Here is a 24,230-nt window from a genome sequence, read left to right on the forward strand (position 1 = left end):
TTTACATGAGGTATGGCTAGTAGGTACTAAGTGAAGCATGTCGATCACAAAAATTCAAAATAATATCAGCCAGACTATTACAAGTTTTTATTTGATTTATTCTTTTTTTGCAAAAATATGTGTAGCTCTTATTATAAAAGAAACCATATATGCTTGAAACTTTATAAAAAATTTGAAAAATTCATCAAAATTTAAAACTATCTAGTAACAATTTTTAGAAAAATTCTTAGTGTGCAGTTTTGTAGCTCATTCAATTTTGGTATAATATTGCGCCAGTTTGAAGTGCTTAAAATTCACTTTGATTTTTATAAATTTTTGTTAACGGTCTTATACATTTCTTGCATATGGCGAATGCATGAAATTTTTTTATATATGAGAAAAGGAAATGCACACCAAATTTGCACTTTGTTATTCTAAATTCCATGGACTGTGGAATTGCAATTTCTAAAAAATCTGATTAAATAAAGAGTTTGAAAATACAGTAGACTCGCGGTTGAGGGAACCCTGGATTGAGGGAACTACTCGGTTGAGGGGACCACAAAAATTCTTTCATTGAGTGCTCTGTAGAGGAAACCTTCAATCTAATAAGTACCCAGTAGAAGGAACCCTTAAAATTATTATGCAATTTCAGTTATTTTACAGTTATGTTAGAATGCGTATATGATTGGTATATACATACATATACATATATGTATATTGTGTACATTGTCCAGTGTAAAGCTATTTAGTTCGGTTCAGTGCGTTGAAGCAATTGTGCGAAATAAGATAGTGATAAAAAGATACATTTACTTTTGCTAGTTAACTATGAAAGCGAACAAGTTTTTACCCCTCAAAACAAAATCTGAAATTATACAAAAGCTCGATAAAGGCTTTACATTAAAATCATTGGCTTATCAATATGGTGTTACCAAATCGACCATATCACGTATAAAAAATGGCAAAAGAAAGATTTTAAAAGCATCGACAGAGTGCAGCATTAAACGGAAGTCTCTGCAGAAGGGTGAGTTTGCTAATATGGAAACTAAGCTATATAAATGGTTCATCACTCAAAGAAGTCGATATATTCCAATATCTGGAAACCTTATTAAAGAAAAAGCTAAAGAACTGCACGCAAAAAATGTATGGAAGTGGAAGAGGCTTTAACGCAAGTTCGGGCTGGCTAAATGGATTCAAGGCTAGATTTGGAATTAGATTGTTGAAAATTTGCGGTGAAAAATTGTCTTCTGATCAAGAAGCAGTGCCAGCATTCAAGGCAAAATTTTGGCGACCAAAAAATGATTTACAGTTGGATGAAAACCAGGTTTACAATGCTGACGAAACTGGATTATTTTTGAAATTACTGCCAGACAAAACATACGTTAGCTCAAATGAAAAAAATGCGTGCGGAAGAAAAAGTGAAAAGGCGCGAGTCACAGTTTTAGTGTGCACTAATGCAACTGGCAAACACAAATTAAAGCCATTAGTAAAAGGTCAAGCCAAAAACCACGACCATTCAGAAATTTTCAGCTTCCGTTGAACTACAGGTGCTCAAAAAGAGCATGGATGACTGCGGACATTTTCGAAGAACGGTTCCACAATGCCTTTGTACCAGAGGTAAATTAAATTATTAAATCATAACATAGGTAAATAATAAATTGAACTAAATACATTTTTTTTGTTTTTTAGGTTACCACATTCCTAAGACACGAGGGTCTACCAGTCAAAGCTGTTTTGATCTTAGATAATGCACCGTGCCATCCAAAACAAGAGTTATTAAAAACAGAATGTGGTTCAATTTTCGTTTTATATATGCCACCAAATGTAACACCCCTTCTCCAGCCCATGGACCAGAATGTAATAAGGTTAACCAAGTTGCACTATAGAACAAATTTATTAAAATCAGCTATTGGTAAAGACGAAATAGCCGACTTTTAAAAAAAAATTCCTTTGAAAGATGCCATTAGCCTTTTGACCCAAGCATGGCAAAAAGTCGATGCCGCCGTTATTAAAAAATGCTGGTGTCCATTACTTGACTATAAACATCCGATAGACAATGATGAGTGTATCGAGGATGATGTGCCTCTCAGTGTTTTAAGACAGCAGATAGTTGCACAACATTCCGAATTTGAAGAATTACTCAATTTATGTAACTGAAACTGCATTTTCACAGGTAAAAAACTCAATCAATACAGTTACACGTGCACTTAACATTCCATATTTTTTTTATTTTAGTCAAACCTAAGTGTCAACGAACTAAGAATATGGACAGGAATAGATGACACTTGCGCTAATGGTACTGAGGGCGTTATTGATGATGTTAATCAACCTGTTGAGGCATCTGATGAGGATGAGGATGAGAGGCAGCTGAAGCCATTAAAATTTTTGACAAAGCAATCCATTGGACCGAACACAATACCAACTCGCTCGAACACATCATTTTTCTTAACAATATCAGGGATATTGCAGTGAAAAAATCACTGGAAGCTAAGAAAAAACAAAGTGCTATATTGGACTTCTTTAAATAATATGTTTTTATTATAGGAAATAAATACACTCACTCCACAAACTATGTACCTCTACCTTACATACAACAGTATTAATAAAATATTTATAATCCGCCCACTTCTGTACATGTATAATTTCAGTCTCAATTGAAGGGAAAGTCTGGGTTGAAGGGAATAGCCCTTGCACGAATTAGTTCCCTCAACCCCGAGTCTACTGTATGTTCAATTCTTTACAATTTTGTACAAAGTTTGAGTCGTATGGTTTTTGTTGTGGTACAAACTGTATTTTTATAAAAGCAAATATTAATAAAAAGTGAAAACTTCCTAATGTGTCGCGCTGCTTTTATTGTGAATCGAACAATGCAATTTTGAGCAGAACTCTTGTGCGTCCAAAACGAAAACGGATTGTTAAGTTTACCTTGCTCTTGCTTATGGTATTATCCGTCACAATGGGTCCATTGCGGTAACGAATTTGACTGACAGCTAAATACAAGGTGGCGCAAAATTTGTTTCCCTATCGGAAGATTTATAATTTTGGCAAAAGGGGGTCGTACGTCAATCATATTTGGCACTTGACACCGAAAAGCAATGGTGCGCGTAAAGGTTTAAATACTCCAAATTACTTTTTATTTTATTTAGTAAACAAGTTATTCAAAATCAAAATAAGATGATTAATATTGCGTCACCTTTTAGTTTTGTGTTTTTTATGCCGTAGTGCACAAAAACCGCACATAATTTCCGGCTGACTACTAAAACTAAGGAATAATGAAAATATATACATACATATTCAATTACAAACTTACATCTAATGAGGCACTCCAGAGCAGTCAATGAGAGTTTCAGAGGACCGAACAACGCCTTCCGCAAAAATAGGATTTCAACCATTGCAAGAAAACAAAATGAAACCCAAGTGAAGATAAATTATGTAGCAAAATGTTGTGAGAGACTGTCGAAAGCTTTGCAAAAATCCGTGTAAATGCAGTCGATTTGCTGCCCTGCTGAGAAGGCTCTAATACAATATTCACTAAAATCGGTGAGATTAGACATTGTCAACCGTTCAGTGACGAATCCATGCCGATTGCACGAAATTAAGCTTTTAGTGGCAAAGAACATATTTTCTTTGACAATGGTTTCAAAAATGTCGAGAGCTTGGAAATGTGCTCCTACAACTTCGTTCTAATCTAGCCACTCTAAGCCGTTGACGCTTGTGCACAGTAACTCATTAGCTCGTCTTGTGACAATCCGTGAGGGTCGCACTTTGCGGAACATACGCGCTTGCTTAGCTGGTGCAATGTGAGCTGCTCTCCTGTGCTCTGCAGCTCTTGTGATAGATGCGAAGTAAATACCACATGTACTGCAGCATATTTTCTCGAAATCATCACGTATACTTGGGCAATAGAGATCAATAGGCGTGCTGATAAAGGCATTCAGCGGTTAAATCGGTACGTGTATTAGAAATGGAGCAAATGATTTTCCGTCATGTTCTTTAAAGTCCGGAATTGTCAAACGTCAACCTGAGTGAGAGGGCGTTCGGCTCATAGTGGCGCGAAAACAACCGACGGGCTACACTGTACCGCAAATTCAGATTAAATTGAGCTATTTGGTATAAAACAAATATGGTGGTTTGACAGTAGTAATGTATAACGTCGAAGTATGAATGAAATTATTTTCTTTCGAACGAATTAGTGAATGATCTTAATCATACTACGATTACGCTTGAGATTAAATCTTAAGCATGTACAATTTTTTTGTTTCAATCAGAAAAGAAATTGCGTGATATTTGCCGAGACCCCCCCTCTCTCCAACGTAAGATTAGATGAGATTTGACTCGACCCCCTCCCCCCCTTAAACATCTCACGTAATTTATGGACGCCCCCTTTTTTCATTCTTATTGCGCTTTTAAAAATTGGGGATATACTTATTAGTTTCCACTCATCGATGAGAATTTCAGAGGTTAATGACTTATTATTAGTATTTTTAAAGGTGAAATAACTGTCGGACATTTCCTTAGTATCATAGAATTGCAGAAAGCCCATCGATATCGGCCTGTGCGTAGGGTTTTAAGCTTAATATTCCAAGTTCGACATCATCTTCTGAAATACTTAGGTGTCCAAAATTCAGAGTTAAACACTGATTTATAAACTGATCTAAAAAGTGATAATAATCTGTAACTTTACCAATCTGAACGAAATTAGATTGGAAAAATTGTGTGAAAAGAAAGTTGAGAAGCACCCACTTCCTACGACTAACATAAACGTTTCCACGACAGTCGGTTCTACGTTACCGAAACGACCCGGCTTTATATCCGGCCAAGGACTGTCACTCCAGCAGCATTCCCCGTATGTAAGTATGGGGAATGTTTATGCTGCTACAACAACAATAACTAACATAAATTATATTAAACCCCTAATTTTATAATATATTTCACAACAATAAAAATATCTTCATACACAAATATTTGCTTTCACGACAGTATAATCTAGTTTGTTTGTTTATATGCGGCAATATTTTCATTGTGGCAGCACGGTACGTTTTACCTATCACGTCAGTTAAATGCGTTGCCACAATGACTGCAACGAACCTGTTGTGACAGGCCCATAAAATAGGTAGATCATTGCAGATCCTCCGAGTCTTAATGCAGCACTCGTCGAAAAACGTGTGATGCATAATTACCGAAAAGTATGCACAAAATATCGGTTATTTGATAGGCTACGTAATAAGATGCGCCATTCTGCTCACAAAAAGTCAGTAATAATGCATTAGCTTCAATCCAAAGATAATTATGTTGTTGTTGTGTCAGCACAAACATTCCCATACATGCACGGGGATTGCTGCTGGAGAGACAGTCCTTGGTCGGATATAAATCCGGGTCGTTCCGGTAACATAGAATCGACTATCGTGCGAACGTTAAGATAATCCTATTCGAGGTTTCCCATAAGGTTTTCCTAACGAGGGTGTTTCGCCGAGCTCCTCCTCCTATTTGTGGTGTGCGTCTTGATGTTGTTCAACAAATGGAGGGACCTACAGTTTCAAGCCTACTTCGAACGGCAGATATTTTTATGAGGAGTTTTTTCATGGCAGAAATACACTCGGAGAAATACACCCCTCGGCAGGCGACCGCTATTAGAAAAATATTTTTCTTTATTTTAGTGTTTAACCGAGATTCGATCCTATGTTCTCTCTGAATTCCGAATGGTAGTCACGCACCAATGATTGCACTTTTAAAAATCTCAAATTTTTAATCAGCTCTTTGTCTAGAAAAAGGCTCTAATCAAAATATCCCGTTGAATTCGTAAAGTGGGTTCTTAAACTACGAAGTAATAGATCATGTCAAACATCATGTTATAATTTGGATTTAAAGAAATATCCGAAATATTTCGAATTGAATGGCAAAAAAAAAAAAAAAAATTACTGTCGTATAATACTAGTTAAAGCTTGAAAGAAGTTTCCGCAATCCATTCGAACGATGACCAAATCTAAGGTAATTTCGGGTTATAGAAACTTTGACGAGTGGTTTAAAAACTATCTGAATACTATGAAAGATACAAATATTCAATTGTAAGAAACTGCGAAATGGAGCAGAAAACATAGTGATTGGCAAAAATATAAGCAATACAGAAATCGCTATGTCTACGAGCTGCAACTTGTACGAAACAATTTCATACAAAAACAAATTCAGGTAGCACGAGACTAAAGGGCCATGTGGAGAAGTATTAAATATCTGGTTCTAAAGGAAAATAACGAATTATCCAAGGTGTCGATAAATGGCGAGATGCTAACAAAAAGCACGAAATAAAAAAACATAATGAATGTATTTTTTATAAAAAGTGTAGAAGAAATTAACAATAACATTCCAATAGTCGATTATAAAGATGTTATACAGCAAAGCGATGTTCAGTTCCAGTTTACATCATTAAACATCCACGATTTAGAAAGGGTGATTAAAAGTATAAGCAAAAAAAAAGACTTTAATTTGACATCTACGAAAATGATATTGTGTGCATTTCACCTAATGGCACAAGCTTCTCAAATATCAGAAACCATTCGCTGAAAATTGGGGATTTCCCCAATAAGTGGAAAGTCTCAACAGTCATACCCGTAAACAAATCTAGAAACACATATAAGCCAGAGGAATTTCGCAAGAAGGTTGTACATAAACAATTAGAAATGCATATGGAGAATAACCGATTGCTATATGAATATCAATTTGGATTTAGACAACGCCATAGCTGTGAGTCAGCGATAAATCTAGTGATCACGAGGTGGAAATCAGTAATAGCTGAACGCAAATGTGTAGTGGCTGTCTTCGTAGACTTAAAGAGAGCATTCGAAACAATCTACAGAAGATTTCTAATAAAAAAATTACAAAATACGAATACAAAGAGTTGAACGAAAATTGTTCGAAAGCTACTTAAGGTCAGAAGGCTGTGCAGAAGGATATCGGATTGGATGTCTGACTAGAAATCCATAGCGTTGGGAGTATCTCAAGCAGCGGTGCTGGGAACATTTCTATTCCTCATGTACAATCAATGATATGGAAAAAGTGTTACATGTAGTCAAGATCTGCCAGTTAGCTGATGACACCACTGTAGACAACTGGTATTTCAACGTACGAATGTATTGAAAGAATGAACATTAACTTAAAAAACATACATATGTACATAGATAGGAATATACAAATTAACAAGTTAAAACTTAATGTTAGCAAACTAAGGCTATTATAATAAATGAAAATTTAAATGAGGATGTATCATAGCCAACGAAGCAATAGAAAAAGTAAGTGAAATTAAGTACCTCAGGATAGTTATAGATAGCTATAGAAAATAGAAATTTGAATTTTGAAAGCCATTTGAACTACATATGTGTGTAGCAAAATTGCCAAGAAGATTGGTTTTTTCATAGAATAAGAAAAATATTATCCATTGATAGCGCTTTAATATTAAATAATATGATGATTAATTTTAAGCCGCATTTTAAGTATTGTTCCTGCGTTCAACAGAAATGATAAACAGGCTGCAAAAATTACAACAAATTACAAATGAATTGTAATGAATATTTCCTTATTTATATTTAAATGAAACATAACGCGTTACTCAAATATTTATCAGGGCAACTAGTACATGTGGAGGAAGTGCAACCGTATAATTTAAGGAATTACGAGTATTTGAGAATTAACATGTACAGAACTAGTAGGTCACAAAATGCTCTATTATATAAAAAAAATAAAATTATTTGTTTAATTGCCGAACACCATTAAAAGCGAAAGAAATATTATTATATATTGAGGGTTTTCCAATAAGAGGTGTTATTTTGATATTCAAGGAAAAATGCTATTTTTTAATATATATGATCGGATGTTTATTTCATTATAAAGAGGAAGGTATGCCGTCAATAGTGGAAAATAACATCAGGCAAATGACCACCACGACCAGGCTTACAGGACAATATCCTTTTCATGAAATTTTCCATAACCGAATCGCAAAGTGGCTGCCCTATGTCTTCGATAGCCTCATAAATTCCATCTTTGAGGTCTTGAATCGACCCTGGGCTGTTGGCGTAGACCTTCTCTTTCACGTGGCCCAAAGAAAAAAGTCACAAGGGGTTAAATCACAAGATCTCGGTGGTCAATTGTGAACACCTCTTCGAGAGATCAGTGGTTTCGTTGCTTGTGTGGCACGTAGCGCCGTCTTGTTGAAAATAAACGTTATCCAGATCAATACCATCCAATTCCGGCCATAAGAAATCGTTAATCATCTCTCCTGTTTAACACCTAACACCTGTTATTGGAAAACCCTTTAGAAGATTATTGATCGAAAGAAAATTTTGTATAAAATAAACGTAGCATTAAGCAAACCACACAAAAAATTACAAAATTTTAAGGGGACCCGGTGGTCTAGAAAATTAAAAAAATCGATTTTTTGTTTATTTAAAAAGTATAGCGAAAGTATAACATCTTAAGAATATACTGTGAAATCTTCATGCGGAAATTCCCAATATTATAGCTTCTACAACCCATTAACTAGGTAGAGATCGGTCCGCGCGCTCCTGTATCTCAAACTTTAAACTCATTTATCTCGAAACGGCCTGGTGTTGTCAAAAAAAAAAAACTATTCAACCGATGTAATATGTTGTTCACAACATCAATGGCTATCGTCCGTAACAGAATCATATTATTATTTCAATATTGTGTTTTTATTTTTCTTATAAAACCGAAAAAAAAACGATTTTTAGAGTGTCAAATTCAAAACCGCGCCATTTTGTCATTTTTTTTTTATTTCATAGCGGGTATAGCTACAGTCATATTGATTAATTAATTTTTTTTTGGTTTTTGTGTTTCAGATAAATAGAAGAGCCAAAATGGATGACACCGTCCGGGTCTAATTTTTCGAAAGGGACAACTTCAGCTCCATTTTTTAAATTATTAAAATTTAAAATTTTTCTTTTTCATTTTTGTATGTAAAAGAAGTTGAATAGCGGCCTAAAAAATGTAAATATCAAAAAAAAAAAATCCTGAAAATACCCTAAACTTTCGAGCTCCAGACCATCGGGACCCCCTAATACAATTATGAATTGAAAATAGCGAGAAAGCTATGAATGAAGTGAATTTTGAAATGAAGTTTAATCGTCTAATTTGAAGTTTGGTTTTTAAAGAAATCCGAAAGAATAAATTAGCAAAATAGAATATCTCCTATAAAGTTTGGGGAGCACTGTTGGAGTATTATGTTCACAGCTGCCATTGGTATCCGAATTTGGCAGTATTGGCGGTGAGTTTTGTTGTCCGTAAGTGGTAACACTGTTTTTACTTGTCGTGAATAAATTGACTACACACATTGGGCTATTTTGTTCCAAAGTAATTTCGTATAAAGGAATTATTTGAAAAAAGATTTTTATAGTAAAATCATTTAACATGATTATCACCGCGGTTTGCAGAGTTTAAATGTGTGGTTTAAATTTTACTGTGACTTAGTAAGAAGAAATTACAGGCTGAGCCAAAGTAAGAAAAAGTGTAAAGGAATAGAAAGATAAACTATAAAGTAGAGTGACAGGAACGACGACTATCAACAGCGCAAGCAGACCAAAAAGAATAGAGTGCGAAATAACGAGCTGCAAGTAAGGCCCAGTACATTTGAACGAGTAACGAGTTGCCACCGTAGAATCAAGTGCCAATGTGTGGTGCGACCTTCTGGCCTCAGGCTATCTTAAGCCAAATATTGAATTTTAATAATTGTGCATAAAATATAAAATATAGCAATATAACAATAACAGAAAGGATAATAAGAAATAGTTGCGCGATCAGGACGCTGTCGCAGGCAGCACCACAATTTCGCGCCTCTGTATTTAATGCAGATTTGCACTGTCGTGCAACTATACAAATATATATCAAAAAGACGAATTTTATAAGAAAAAGGAGAAAAGAGAACGTTGTAACAGATTTTCACTTCGTTGATGCGGGACAGTAAATGTATCAGCGGAAATGATTTGTAAAAAGGACGTTATCCAATGGTTTAAAGAACTCGAGAGCTATAAAAGGATTGACACTATGTGTACATTGCTCAACATGTGTCTGCCATTTGAGTTACGGTTCTTAGGGACATGTCTAGAAGAGTTGGGCCGGCGAGATTCGCAGGAATTGCGCGGCATGGAGTTGAGGGTGAATAATCCTCAAGATTTGGCGACTGATATGGTTGCGTGTCAAAAAGGAGAACCAACTGATAAGAAAATACGAAGAAAAATGGCGCTCTATTTAGCATTAATCAGAGCTTGTAATCGTACCTGCGTGACGGAGATATTTCGAACATTGGATGGTTGGGGTGACCGAGACTTTCTATGTATGAATGACTCAGATACTTTACAGGAGCTTCTATTAGTTTATACTATGGCTGCGAATCATCCTGTTTTTTCATTTGATCAACAATGCAAATGCACTCAAATATTCGAAAAGATTAAAGAGAATAAGTTGGTTATCGATTTCCAGTCGCAGCAACCGCAACCGCAAAATCTTGACCAAACGCTAGTTCATACTCAACATCAGCAGGAGCAGCGTCAGCATTTGCCTCCGTCCCACCAGGAAATTCCACAACATGTTCTACATGCAATGCATATCCCTGGGCAACCACATCCACAGATATTAACGCCCGTCAACATTATGCCACACATACCGATGACATTTCCACAGGGTCTTCATAAGGTATGGATATAATTTTTTAACCAATACATTTATTTTAATCCAGGTGTTAAAAATTAAATAGAATTTATAATAAGGCATTGCGCCGCATTGAAACCATAAGACAGATATAAAGTATGTTAGAAATTTAAAATATTGACTTTTAATTAAGTTCCCATTCATAGAAACACTCAGTGTAAAATGCGCTTCATTGAAATCATAAGACAGATATAAAGTATGTTAGAAATGTAAAATATTGACTTTTGATTATATTCTCATTCATAGAAACAGATTAAATTAAATATGAGGTTCTTCTTGAACATTATGACGAATTAATTTCGAAATTTCGCATTTTGCGTGCAAAAGTAAGTACAGGCCAAGCTCTCAGTTTCGGTCGATTCTAAAAAGATGTAAATATGTGGTATGACGTTGTTACGATGGAACAAGACGGTCTTTCTGTTTATTAATTATGAATTGCTGGCTTCAATTTGAATTCACATAAAAAAAATATATTATATTTATTGGCTTTTGTTGATTTCATGTTATTGTTTCTAGTACCTCGTCTATGTTTAATTCATGTTTATCATCTCTATCGTAGCTGATTCTACACATCTATTTTTCCAGCCAATGACTATCCCCTCAACAACCCTATTTAGCTCAATTGTTGTTGTAACAACATAAAACATTCCCTATACATTTTTGGAGAAAGCTGCTGAAGGACTATTAATCTTAGCCGGATTTAATTCAGGGTCTGGCCGGTAATGTGGGACGAGTTTCGGGGAGAGCGTGCTTAGATCGGAGGATCCCATTTCCTATATTTCGTCACTGGAGCAAGTTTTAGCTCTGAGGTTGCTTTGCACACTTCTGATGCGGGATAGCTCGCATCCAATCCAGAATTCGAGGCATATAATTGAAATGTTTGCCGGAGAAGCCTTCATCTGAACTCTGGAGCCATCTCAAGACCTTAGGTCAATTAGGGAGTAGATTACATGGTTTGTGTGACGGCTAATCAGCAGCTTTTGGTCCTACACACAGTATGCTCTGTGTCAGATTAGTGTGTGTAGGAACATGTCAAATATAGGGTTTTCCAAACAGAGGTGTTATTTTGATATTCAAAGATGCTATTTTTTAATATAAATAGTCGGATGTTTATTTCATTATAAAGAGGAAGGTATACCGTGAATAGTGGAAACCTCAGGGAAATGACCACCACGACCAGGCCTACAGGACAATATCTTTTTCGTGAAATTTTCCATAACCGAATTGCAAGGTGGCTGCGGTATGTCCTCGATAGCCTCACGATTTCCATCTTTGTGGTCTTGAATCGATCCTGGGCTGTTGGCGTAGACCTTCTCTTTCACGTAGCCCCAAAGAAAAAAGTCGCAAGGTGCTAAATCACAAGATCTCGGTGGCCAATTGTGATTACCTCTTCGAGAGATAACACGGTCCGGACACTTTTACCGTAAAGGATCAATGGTTTCGTTGCTTGTATGGCACGTAGCGCCGTCTTGTTGAAAATAAACGTTCTTCAGATCAACATCATCCAATTCCGGCCATAAAAAATCGTTAGTAATCTCTCGATAGCGCAATCCATTCACCAATAACACCTGTTATTAGAAAACCCATCGTATGGGATACATATTGTCTAAGCAGATGAACAACTCGACATTCTGTATGATCGAATAACGATACCCCCTCCAAAATAATTGCTAGGTGCAGTAGTTCGTCTAACATTGCCATTGCTTGCGCTGCCGCCAAAATTACCTTAAGTGTTTTTATAGGAAAATAGAAAAAAGTCGAGTATTTATAAAATTCGTAATATAATATATAATATTTATATAATATGCAGTTGCGAACACGAATACAGTTGCAGCACCAAAAAAATATGAAAATTTTCAAAAACATTTTAATCTATGATGTGATTAGAAAGTTTTTATTATTATTTTGAAATATTATTATATTCTTTAAGTGAACACATATTTAAATCAATTCTATAACTCAATACAAACTTTTTATAACAAAAGGTAGAAATTTAGGGTTAACGTTAAAATAGCAGTTTTGATATAAGTACCGCATTCTGTCCGAGTTTATAAAAAAATTAAAGGATACACAAAGGATACAGATACAATATTTTAACTAATATTTAGTTAAATTTCCCAAATTTTTATTACTGCAGTACCACGGCGGGGCTTTGAGTCCCTCAATTGCTCACATCGCTGCATCGGAATCTTCAACCACGCAACTTTGAGAATTTCCCAAAATTGTTGATTGTTACTCTGTTTGGCATTGTGTACAACTCTTTTTAAGTTCCTCCTACAGATTTTCTATAGAATTGAGTTCAGAGGACAGAGCTGGCCATAAGATAACCTCAATTTATTTTGCGCGAAACCAATTCCTAGCTTTCCGATCATTATCCTGTGTTTTGGATCATTATTCTGCTGGTAGACCCATTTATTGGCATGCTCTCTTTACAATACGGCAAATAACATTCTGCATTATTTCCACATAAATATTGGTGTCCATTACGCCATCAATTTTGTGTATGCGGCCTGCGCCATAATATGATAAACATCCCCAGTCCATTATTTTTGATCCCCCCATGTTGAATGGTGTTTAGAGTGTATTTTGGCTGATTTTCGATGCCAGGTGGGCGTCTAACATATTGTCGTGAACCTGCGTAGCCATACACAACTATTTTAGATTCGTCAGTTTATAAAAGTCAGCTGTCCAGCTAGCATGTTTTCTTTCAGAATTCCAAACGTTTTGCCTTATGTGTTGGTGTCAAGAGTGGTTTTTTCGTGAGCTGCGGGCTGCTAATCCAGCTTCCCGTAGTCTTTTAAGCGCAGTCATGTTAAAAACATTTAGGTTCACCTCTTTTTTAATTTGTATGGCTCGCTTCATGGGATGAGCTTTGGAGCGCCTTACATTTCTGCGATCGTCATGCAGGCAAGTTTTTGGTTTTCCTCCTCTTTTTTTCATCTTTCCTCAAATTTGATTGGGTTTGAAATATTTTTGTTGAACGTGCCAGAATATTTTGTATTTCTGTGTAAGATTTTCCATCTGCTCTCAATTTCAGAATCTGCTTTCGTTTTTCTGTGATGCAGTGTTTCGCTAGATAAATAATAAAAAAATAACTTTCGTCTAAACCTGTGCAAAGTTTTATTTATATTCTTTGTTATAACCTTAAAAAATGAAGGTACTGCTATTTCAATGTTGCACTTAAAAACGTAAGGATGCCAATAAAGAACCATTATTTACTTCGTTGTCAGATTTATTCATCTGAAATCCCTTAGACCTTTGTAGATGTTTGACATTATTTTGCATGATTTATAGAAAAAAAAAATGATTTCAAAATAATTTTTTAAAGGTACTGCTATTTTCACGTTCACAGCTGTATGTACATAGGTTAAAATAAATTGAAGAAAGTCTATAAGTTTTATAAAATTAATTTCTCAAGAAATGGTGTTAACAAAAGTTTGAAAATATAAATATATTACTGAATTATGGAAATATTTTTATAGCCCTTACCAGTACTGTATAGACGGTATAACTTTCATCTAACAGCTTTTAAGTTTTCGCTTACGCCCTTTTTGCGATTAGGGCTCGATATGTACATATGATAAATCATATATAATATTAGTAGATCAGTGTAAAATATTTGTTCATGAATATTTTTTAAGCTAATAAATATTATGACAATATTTTAGATAATTCAGGCAGATGGAACAATGCAACATCCCGTTCCTGTTGATCCTCATATGATTTCCTTAAATGTCATTCCAACTGAGTCGAATCCTATTTTTCAACCAACATGGCAACGGATGTACCCCCAAACTGTTGAGGTAAATTTCGTATTTTGTATATATATTGTAAGCTTGTTAGTTTTTTTATATTTTTAGTTTAGTATATTTCTACAACTATGAGTTTAAACTTTATATAACTAAATATTGTTTTAAAATTGAAGCATCCTCCTCAGTCAGCGTCGCCAATGCTTAGCCAACAATCTTCTCCTTCAAGTAGCCGAACAACAAGCCCCAGTAGAAATTCAAGTAACAACATGATGCAGCCTGGCATGCAGTTGCCATCAAGAAATATCCCACAAAGGATGAGTGCATCGTTGAAGAATGTCAGACGTCCTTCGGCTGAAACTACACCGCCACCGATGGGCCAACAACAGCATCAGCAAATGATTCATGACATTAATATGACATCGAATGTAAAGAATATGGACGATGTAAGTGCTAAATATAAACACTCACCATTTCCTTATGTACCTAAACATGTGCATACAAAAACTCTCATGCGACTTTCGGAATTGTCCATTTATTAAACTTACTTTGAAACCATGAAAGTTTGAATTGAAATATATTCAGTTTTAAAAGTTGTCAATAGAGGTTCCAGTGTTTTGAATACGGCTCAATTCTGATTTATAATTTCGAGAATAGCTTATCAATGCAGACTTAGTGGTTGGGGTATAACAGAAAGACTTGGTCCGGAACACTAATTTCAATACTCGCACGATCTTTTAAATAAACTTGAAGGGCGAACATTATAACGGAGAAGCTAGAGAAGAATTATCTGGAATGCCTCTTACTTTCTCATGTGGCCGCTATTAATATGGGCGAGTTCTCAATGTAGATGATGTTGAATTAAGTAAAAATGGGGTTTCCCGCAAGTGATATCTGTTACAAAAGGTTAAAAATTGATTAGGGCTTACGTCTTTACTTATGATTGGTGGGACTATTGTGTTTTTTTCTTCTTTAACGCAGACGAATGGGTTTGTGCGTGACTGCTATTCGGTTCCCTTGGGTACAAAACCCACAGTAGGTATTATACTTCAAATCATAGAAAAAAGTTATTTCTAATAGCAATTGCCCCTCAGTAGGCTATGGTAGATCTTTGAGTGTATTTTTGCAATGAAATGGCGTCTTATAAAACACCATTTGCCGTCCGGAGGCGGCATAAAATTGAAGGCCCTCCATTTCTGGGACAACAGACATTATCAAAACTGTAGGAGGAGCTCGATCAGTTTTGACAATTTTTTTTATTAAATTTAAATAATTTTTGGAAAATAAACTTCTATCTCAGCAAAAACCATATAAATCTAAGTTTCAAGCTTTTTGCCAATTTCAAAAAATTCAACAAATATTTAACAAAATTTCAAACTTTTTAATCAGAATTTTTATATATTTTTCATATATTATATTATATAATATCTGGCGCTTACACCCTTTTCGCTTGCTTGGCCGAGCTTCTTCTCGTATTTTTGGTGTGTCCCATATATTTATGGGAAATTCTGATACAACAACAACAGAGGAGGAGGAGCTTTTTCATTTCAGTAATATACTCGGAGGTTTACCATTGCCTGGCGAGGGGCGATCGCTATTAGAAAAACCTTTTTCGTTTTAGTGTTTCGTGCACGGAGATTCGATCCTGCACACTTTTGAATTGTAGTTACGTACAAATCTATGCGGCTACAGCGGCTACCTGTATGTATGTATAAGTATAGTAAATTTATAAAAATTTTTGAGTAGCAACACTCAAACTCTTGTCATTTGTCAATTGTAAGTGTAAACAAAACATTTCAGTAAGAAATAAGTGAAAAAAAGGAATAATTGATGATGTTCTCAAACGAGAACAAAATTAATCGCATTTATTAAAGGTGGTGGCACAAGACCAAAAACAATGTTTTGTACGTTTGATTGTCAAAACAAAGTTTTGTAAAAATAGAAAACAAAGAATGAATTCGCCTTGTTTCATTCTGTACTGACAGCCACATGGAGACTGCAAAAGAAAAAGCGCAAATCAGCTGATTTACCGATACCAACTTTAATAGATTCACCTTGGAAAAATCCTAAGCTTTTAATAAGATCATGTGCGATATTCTCGATAACTATGGCGAAAACGTGACTGTTTTTATGTCGTTCCGAAATCGTATGGTTTGCAAGGTAGCTGCACAATGTTTTCTAAATATGAAAATATACTATCTTATGTAATAAAATTATTTTGAAATAGAAAAAGATATATTTATGTAAGTAAAACATGTTTTTACGCAGTAAAAACTTGATATTTTTATACAACTTGTTTGTGCAACTTTTTATGCACATCTCTCACCGACAGTATTTGAGAATGTAAGGCGCTGAAATGTCTATTCGTCGTCATTCTCAACTTGTTGGCCTTTGTTCTTCGATTATGTGGAAAACTTTACGTAAGGATCTTGGCTAACGTGCCTATAAAATACAGCTCGGACAATAATGTAAGAACAATAGCTTCTCGGTATTTCTACCTAGCAAGCGGCATCGTCTATTGGAATAGAGCTGATCTGCAACACTGAAAAATTGCTAGCCACTCTTGATGGTGGTAGATATTTTGAAGCAAATTTTTCAACAGAAAAAATATACAACTTCTCGGCATAGTAAAAATGAAGAAATGTTTTTTGCTAAAGCTGAACTGAAACCGAACTGAACTTTTGCTGAAACATGGCCGGAGCCGAAGTGCAATCGGTTTTTAAAATTAACAAATGCTAAACTAGCAAACCAAAAACATTGAACCTGCAAATTACACTCTACATAAAATTACAGACAGCTCTGGTAGCTTCTTAAGGGGTTATACGCAGTTAAGCAAATAAAAGACGGGTTGTCAAGGATTTATCCTGAAGAAACTTCAGAATATTTTAATTTGAAAATTTTTGGCGGTTATAAAGGCATCCTTCAAGATCGTAACAAAATTTTTTATTTATGAAAATGTTGATTATAGAGCGCGCTGCAGGCGATTTCTGGAACCTCCTTTAAAAAAAGACGATTTACGGTGTACATCGTAACTCAGGATTGGATTATCTGAAATCAAAAAACCAAACAAATTTTGTTAATATATTAGATTATCTAGTAATTAATCGTTCGGCTAATCAAAATAGTGAATTTTCACAAAATGGCAGCTTTTAAAAGAAATGATTTCGATTTTTACGTTAAAATTTGGCCGTAAATTGATTATAAAATGGAAAATAAGTATCAGATTTACCAAAGGAACGATTAATTACTAGAAAATGTATCTTTAAAGATTGAGTTAAAACGGTTGACCGATCAAACAAGCCGTTTTCGAGATATCGTGTACACCGACTTGAAAAATGCCGTTTTGAAAAAAACACGTTTAAAGTTTCAATACCTACCTTAAAACGTGCCGAGGCATCTCTACATATTTAGGTATAACTCCGAAAGTATTGCTTAGATCTACTTCAAATTTCGTGCGTATACTTTTGAATATATGTACATTACAAAAATGCAATAAAAAAAATCGATTTTTTTGAAAGTCATAACTGCGTATAACCCCTTAATTTAACTTAAATTTTACAATCAGAAAATATTAAGTTTTAAGAAGAGCAGATATTGTCAATTATATGCTTTGTAGGTATTCGTTTTAGTTTTCTTTGGTTAATTAATTTTTTTGGGAAGCCTAATTAAATTATATTATATGGAATGATTTCCTAAAACGTGACGAAATAAGAGCATGAAAGCTAAACCTTTATTCGGAGAACTCTGTAGTAACTCTGCTAAATAGTGAGGAGTAAACGAGAATATAAAAAATATTAAAACTGAATTACCTTTTAGTTAGTAGGCCAAAGAGGTTTTGCGGAAATTGTAGTTTCAACGTCGCAATAACATCTAACATGTATGTTAGTAAGTCTAGCACACACTCAGGTACTTGAAAGCAAAGTTTTTCATTATCTTTTGTATTTTTATTTAGATCATTTCAGCTTTTACATTACATTTACATTTTATTGTATTTAAAACAAATATGGACAAAAAAGCAAATGCAAAGAAGAGCGAGCATAGAAACGCATTAAAGGTACAGCGATTCCTTCCTGTTCTCTTCTCCTCCCACTTTAGATACACAAATTTGATTTCAAGACTTGATCAGTGTAAAATCAGATAAATTCTTTTGTTTGGATGACTGACGGTTCGAACTAGCTTAGGTTAGAGTAAACGGTGTTTTATTTTTGCTATTGAATATGTAAATTTTCGTGCGTGTGATCTTATCCACGTGCCGGAAGTCGAACACAAATGCGGATAACAAACGGCCTCCCGGACTACGTTTTGCCTGTTACAAAAACACTTCTCTTTAATACAGTTATATCACCTTATGCTATGTGTTAACTATATTGCTAAGTTTTTTTAAGATGAAATCCCATTAAGTTATACCCATTGCTTCCATCTAATCATTTGTAATATCATAATTGTTTAAAAACTGAAGAGTAAAAAGTTTGTTTTTATTTCAGAGCATTATAAGTAACGACGGCACGGGAAATCCTCTACAGACGCTAATTCGTAATGGCTATCCACGTAGGCATAAGGCGGGAAGTTATACGCCTTTGATTCATCAGCAGCAGCAACAACTATCAGTTAATCCACACTTTCAGCCGGTTACAAATTTTTCCGCTCTGGCTTATTCAATGCAAAATATGTCAATGTCGGATGGATCTGGTAGCGGGTTGGATACCACATTGGTTCCGGGATCAATGAATTCGAATAAAAGTGCTGGCAGTGATACTGGTAGTTCTAATGGTTCATGTGGTGATGTTTCACCACCAGAAACGCCAACGCTTTCTAGTGCATCAAATGTGCCGGGCCTCCGATTAGGTGGTGAAACTCAGCTTCAGAAGCATCAGCAGCATGGTTATAACAAACAGGCGGGGAATACAAGGCTTAATGGCCGCTCGGACAAATTAATTTCGGCGAATGTTGTCATAAATACGGTTAGCACGGCTACTAGTGGAATGTATACATCACCTATGCTGAATACGCATCCAGCGCTGACGCCACAGTCACAGCCGATGTATGGTACTGAAATAATTTTGGCACCTGGCGGTAATGCTGGTGCCGGTATTGGACTAATGCAAACTTCATTGGCCAATAATAATAACAGTGGTGTTGGAAATAGTATTGCAGTTGTGAATACGACTTCAAATATGGGTTCCAGCAACAATAACATAGCAAATAATCCTGTATTAATGAGTTCGCCTTCGGCGGGTATAGCTGGTGGTGGTGGAGGTGGCATCATTACTAATATAACACCGAACCCCGTTATCCTGCCGTCACCGCATCAGCAATACAACACTACCTACCCATATCATGCAGCGCCTACTGCACAACATCAACGATTGATGAGCCATACCGGCGGTCCTGCGCCACCTCCTCTTCGTCTAATGCCGAATGAGCATATATATTCATATTATCCCATCCCAGGTGGCGCACCACCGGGGGCGCCACCAGTAACATTGCGCCCCACTAACCCCGTGCCGCCCAATACAAATGTTACGTCGTGTGTTACGGGAGTACTGCAAGTGCAACAGCAACAGCCGGCTACGCAGGCGTTGCAGACTAATGCAGCTGTTGTGCCAGGTCCAACGATACTGACTGGAACGCCGTACAGTACGCAGGCAGCACCGATTGCTAATAATAAACACTTATCTTGTTACAATTGTGGTTCGCAAAGTCATAGCGGGCCTGATTGTCAAGAAGCGTCCATGGAGGATGTAACCCGCAGCGCAATTTACAAATTGGACTATTCCGGCTCATCGAGTGCATCACCAACTGTTTCAACCGGTGCAAACAGTGTTGCCGTAGGAAGTGTTGGTGGTGGTGGTGGCGGTGGTGTTGTTATAACGGACTCACTGCAAATTCAACATCACCCGCAACAACAACAGCACCATCAAAAGCAACACGCAGTGGAAGTAAGTGGTTCCAGTATAGTCGGATCACAGTCCAGTGCGACTACATTACATTCGTCCACACCCGCCGTCAGTGCAGTAAATACAAAGTGAAGATAGCAGCAATTTTTGAGTGCGGTGTTTAAAAACTGAAAACGTATACTCGGTATAAATGTCTGTATGTGTTACGCAAGCTTAACTATTCTCACTCGAAATCGGTTAGTAAAGTGATATGACGGCGGGCTGGAAGACAAACTGAAAATATATAGAGTAATGGTAGTTGAGACTTGCCAGCTCTTTGCTGAGCTTGCAGTATAGAGATTTATACAGTTATGATTGGCGGAAATCAAATTTCACGCTTTTTTTAGCGAATAAGGTTTAAAATTAGTGAAACTTTTTAATAACAAATGATTAATATATACATATTTGAATGTTAAATAAGACTTAATTAATTATCAAGTAACAAAAAACATCCGAAACCGAGATATACAACTCAAAATGTTTGCTATTTAAATGTGGTAACTTTATAGCAAGCTAAATATACGGATATAGAAATGCGAACAAAATGTAGTAAAATACTCGGCTAAATGTCCACGTGAAAGTAATCTAGCCTGCAATATACCAGGGGAACTGCACCCCCCTACAAAACGATAGCACATTAACATTTTGACCAGTTTTGATTATTTTTTGCTTGTTTTGAATATAATCGCCATGAATGGATTTTTATAAAAGTGTAGCTGACAAACAAAAATCATATTAATCCAATTATCAAATTTTATACACAAAGTAGAAAAATTCACCGTCGCCAACATGCAAAGGTTCAAACATTTTAGACAAAATCTTTCTCTCAAACACTCCAAGGGACACCGTTGTCCAAGTTTCTGCGCCATACAAGGGATTTATCAACCATTAGTTCTGTTCGTCGAGAGAGGACTTTAAATTGCCTACTTAGTCCAGAGAAGCACTTGTTGTCAAGAGAGAGATTCCCCGTTAGATTTCAGGCCTGACATTTTTAACGGCGTTAATACTGGTTCATAAATAAACGAAGACGCCCGTCGTAGCCGAATGGGTTGGTGCGTGACTTCCATTCGGGAGTGCGCATGTTTGACTCTCCGTGGATTAACATCAAATAATATAAAACGCTCTTTCCAATAGCGGTCGGCCCTCAACAGGCAATGTCAAGCCTCCGAGTGTATTTCTGTCATGAAAAAGCTCCTGATGAAAACCGTTTGCCGTTCGGAGTCGGCCTAAAACTGTAAGTCCCTCCATTTGTGAAACAACATCAAGATGCACACCACAAATAGGAGGAGGAGCTCGAAGAAATACCTAACAGAAGTGTACGCGCCAATTATTTACTTTAATTTTAATTAAGCGAAGTCTTTTACTACTTCAAAACTATAAGTGCCAACAGTGAAGTGGGTGCCGAGTGCGTCGAAGGCTTGTTTGATGACAGGAGCTACTTTGTTTTGCCCTCGCTCAGTACCAGATCCATTCCCTTTACTTCTTTTTCCATCTTAGAAAACGCAGACTTAACAGTACGGTTTTAAAGGCCAATGACGTGAATATAATATAATATTTTCTAGCAACAGGTTAAAGAAGTCACACGACAGAGAGTCACTTTGTCTGAAACCTCGTTTGGTAGCAAATGGACCGGAGAGGTCTTTCCCCATTACGAAGGAGTTGCTGGTATTACTCAACGCCATTTTGCACAACCGTATTTGTTTTGCGGGGATACCAGCTTAAGACATCGCCGCTTATAGCCTATACTGTTTTTCGTGCTGTCAAATGTGGCTTTAAAATAGACGAAAAAATGGTGTGCGTTGATTTTCCTTTCATGGGTCCTTACAAAGATTTTACGTATTGTCGATATCTGGTTAGAAAATAATGAGCATAAAAGGAAAAAGTAGTAGTCAAATCTGCGGAAAATATTTATGTGCTATTGTTTGCCGCGGTCTGTGTACTTCCCGAATTGCATTGCTTTTAGTATATTTGATTACGAATTAATATTTATTCCTAGAATATTTGCAGCGCAAGTAAGTTCAGAAACAAATGTATAATTTTAAAAATAATATAGAGCTGGTTCTATATTTATTTATTTTGCGCCAGTAAGCATCCGAATTATGCAGGTAGTAAACTTGAGTTTATATAGCTTGCCATATTCAAAATTCATTTGTAATTTTCATTTGCTTATTGTGTAAAATGCTTGCGGTTAGCTCAGCATGTGACAAAACTTATTAGTCAAATGTTCGTAAAATGACTGCATTCAAATACTTCGTTCGCATTACTATAACTGTATAAAATGAAGAGTACACATACTATGGCGCTATGTCGCAATTAGTATATGCACTCTGTGCCATGCATCGGGCAACTTTCGGCGATGAATATGACATCTCGATCGGATGGGATTCGGATGAATTTGGAGATGAATCAAATTAGGAGTTAATAATTTGTGTTTACAGTAGTCACATTCTTCTATGTAGTATATATAAATATATATTTAAGTAAAAAATAATTATTGTTAACTGAAGGATATGAAAAAGAAATAAAAATAGGATATAAAAAAAGTAGATGCAGGAGAGTAATGAGAACCCTTTATATTAAATATGCATATATGAGTATATATATAATCAAATACATTATTAATTATAGATATTTCTAAATATGTACACATTGCTGGATAGAGATAGAGATATCTATATACATACTTACATACATATATGAATAATCGTAGAAAATGGTAAAACGGAAATACTGGAGCCGAAATTGAGCAAATACGACAGCAAACGATTCTTAGTGCATATGTATGTGCGTTTTGAAGTAGCAAGATCAAAATTGTGATCAAGTTGTTATAATTATTGGCACTATGACGCTGTAGTATTTCTATAGGAAAGTCAAGTCAATAGTCAAGCACGACACGGATCAGATTAACAAGGATCAACTGCATTTGCATCTACATAAAAGTATATATACTCATACTTACATTCGCACAGATTTAGCAGTCGGGTAAATTATTACTATATACAAATATGTTTAATCTGTAAATGTAAATCACTCTGCTGCTTCAACTTGAACAAAGCTAATTATTCTTGATTACTTCTTTTAACAAATGTTATTAATATCCTACTTTCGAAATTTTAAGCCGTCTACTTTATATTCGTAAATTACTTGGTTAATTAATTTAATTATTAAATTGTATGTACATACATATATAAGATTAAATATAATGGACAATGAACTAAACATGTATTATGTTTTATTGAAATAAATTGTTTCTTAAACCCCTGTAAAACGGAAAAAAGTAAAATTGTTTATAAGTACATACATAACACATGGGCTGAAAAGTCCCGGACCTAACAAAGAAAACACGTTTTTTTGGTCAAATTTAACTTTATTCATCAACGTAATTTCCATCAAGAACAACGCAATCATTCCAGCGCCGCTCTAACATTTAAATACCACTTTTGTAGAAGGATTTATCTTTTGCCTCAAAATATAGTAGGCCTCAATATCGCTTAAATTCATGAACCTCTCCATTCGAACGAAATTTCTTACCGGTGAGCATTTTTTTTAGGTCTGCGAACAGCAATTTGGCCAAATCTGGCGAATACGGTGGATGTGGAAGGAATTCGAAGTTCAATTCATGTAGTTTTGCCATTGTTTTGATTGGCTTGTGCGTTGTCTTGATAAAACAAATTTTCTTTCTTTGCCATATACGGACGTTTCTTTGCAATTTCGGCCTTTAAAAGTTCCATTAACGCTATATAATATTTACTGGGCATAACCTTTTTCCAGCCGATTGTTGTGCTTTCGGACGCTTTGGACGAGTTTCACCAGTTTCTGTCCACTCAGATGACGATCGTTTTGATTCCGGAGTGAAGTG

General features: G+C 35.7%; 1 protein-coding gene and 1 long non-coding RNA gene across 2 annotated transcripts; both read left to right on the forward strand.

The window, feature by feature from the left end:
* The first annotated feature begins 6,196 nt into the window (after positions 1–6,196).
* On the forward strand, positions 6,197–7,233 carry LOC128863523 (uncharacterized). Its single transcript, XR_008454609.1, has 2 exons — positions 6,197–6,629; positions 6,701–7,233. It is a non-coding gene; the product is annotated as an uncharacterized LOC128863523 (long non-coding RNA).
* Positions 7,234–9,256: 2,023 nt separating this feature from the next.
* Positions 9,257–23,590, forward strand: LOC128863004 (uncharacterized). Its single transcript, XM_054101883.1, has 4 exons — positions 9,257–10,671; positions 14,355–14,489; positions 14,612–14,881; positions 18,920–23,590. Exons 1-4 carry the CDS (start codon positions 9,958–9,960, stop codon positions 20,462–20,464), a joined length of 2,664 nt encoding a protein of 887 aa, XP_053957858.1. The 5' UTR covers positions 9,257–9,957; the 3' UTR covers positions 20,465–23,590.
* The last annotated feature ends 640 nt before the right edge of the window (positions 23,591–24,230 follow it).

Source organism: Anastrepha ludens, chromosome 5 (assembly GCF_028408465.1).
Source record: "Anastrepha ludens isolate Willacy chromosome 5, idAnaLude1.1, whole genome shotgun sequence".
Classification (NCBI taxonomy): Eukaryota; Metazoa; Arthropoda; class Insecta; order Diptera; family Tephritidae; genus Anastrepha; species Anastrepha ludens.

Coding starts and splice junctions, on each gene's coding strand:
- LOC128863004 (XM_054101883.1), top strand. CDS start 9,958: ATGATTTGTAAAAAGGACGTTATCCAATGGTTTAAAGAACTCGAGAGC. Junction 14,490..14,611: donor TGTACCCCCAAACTGTTGAG/GTAAATTTCGTA, acceptor TTAAAATTGAAG/CATCCTCCTCAGTCAGCGTC. Junction 14,882..18,919: donor ATGTAAAGAATATGGACGAT/GTAAGTGCTAAA, acceptor TTTTTATTTCAG/AGCATTATAAGTAACGACGG.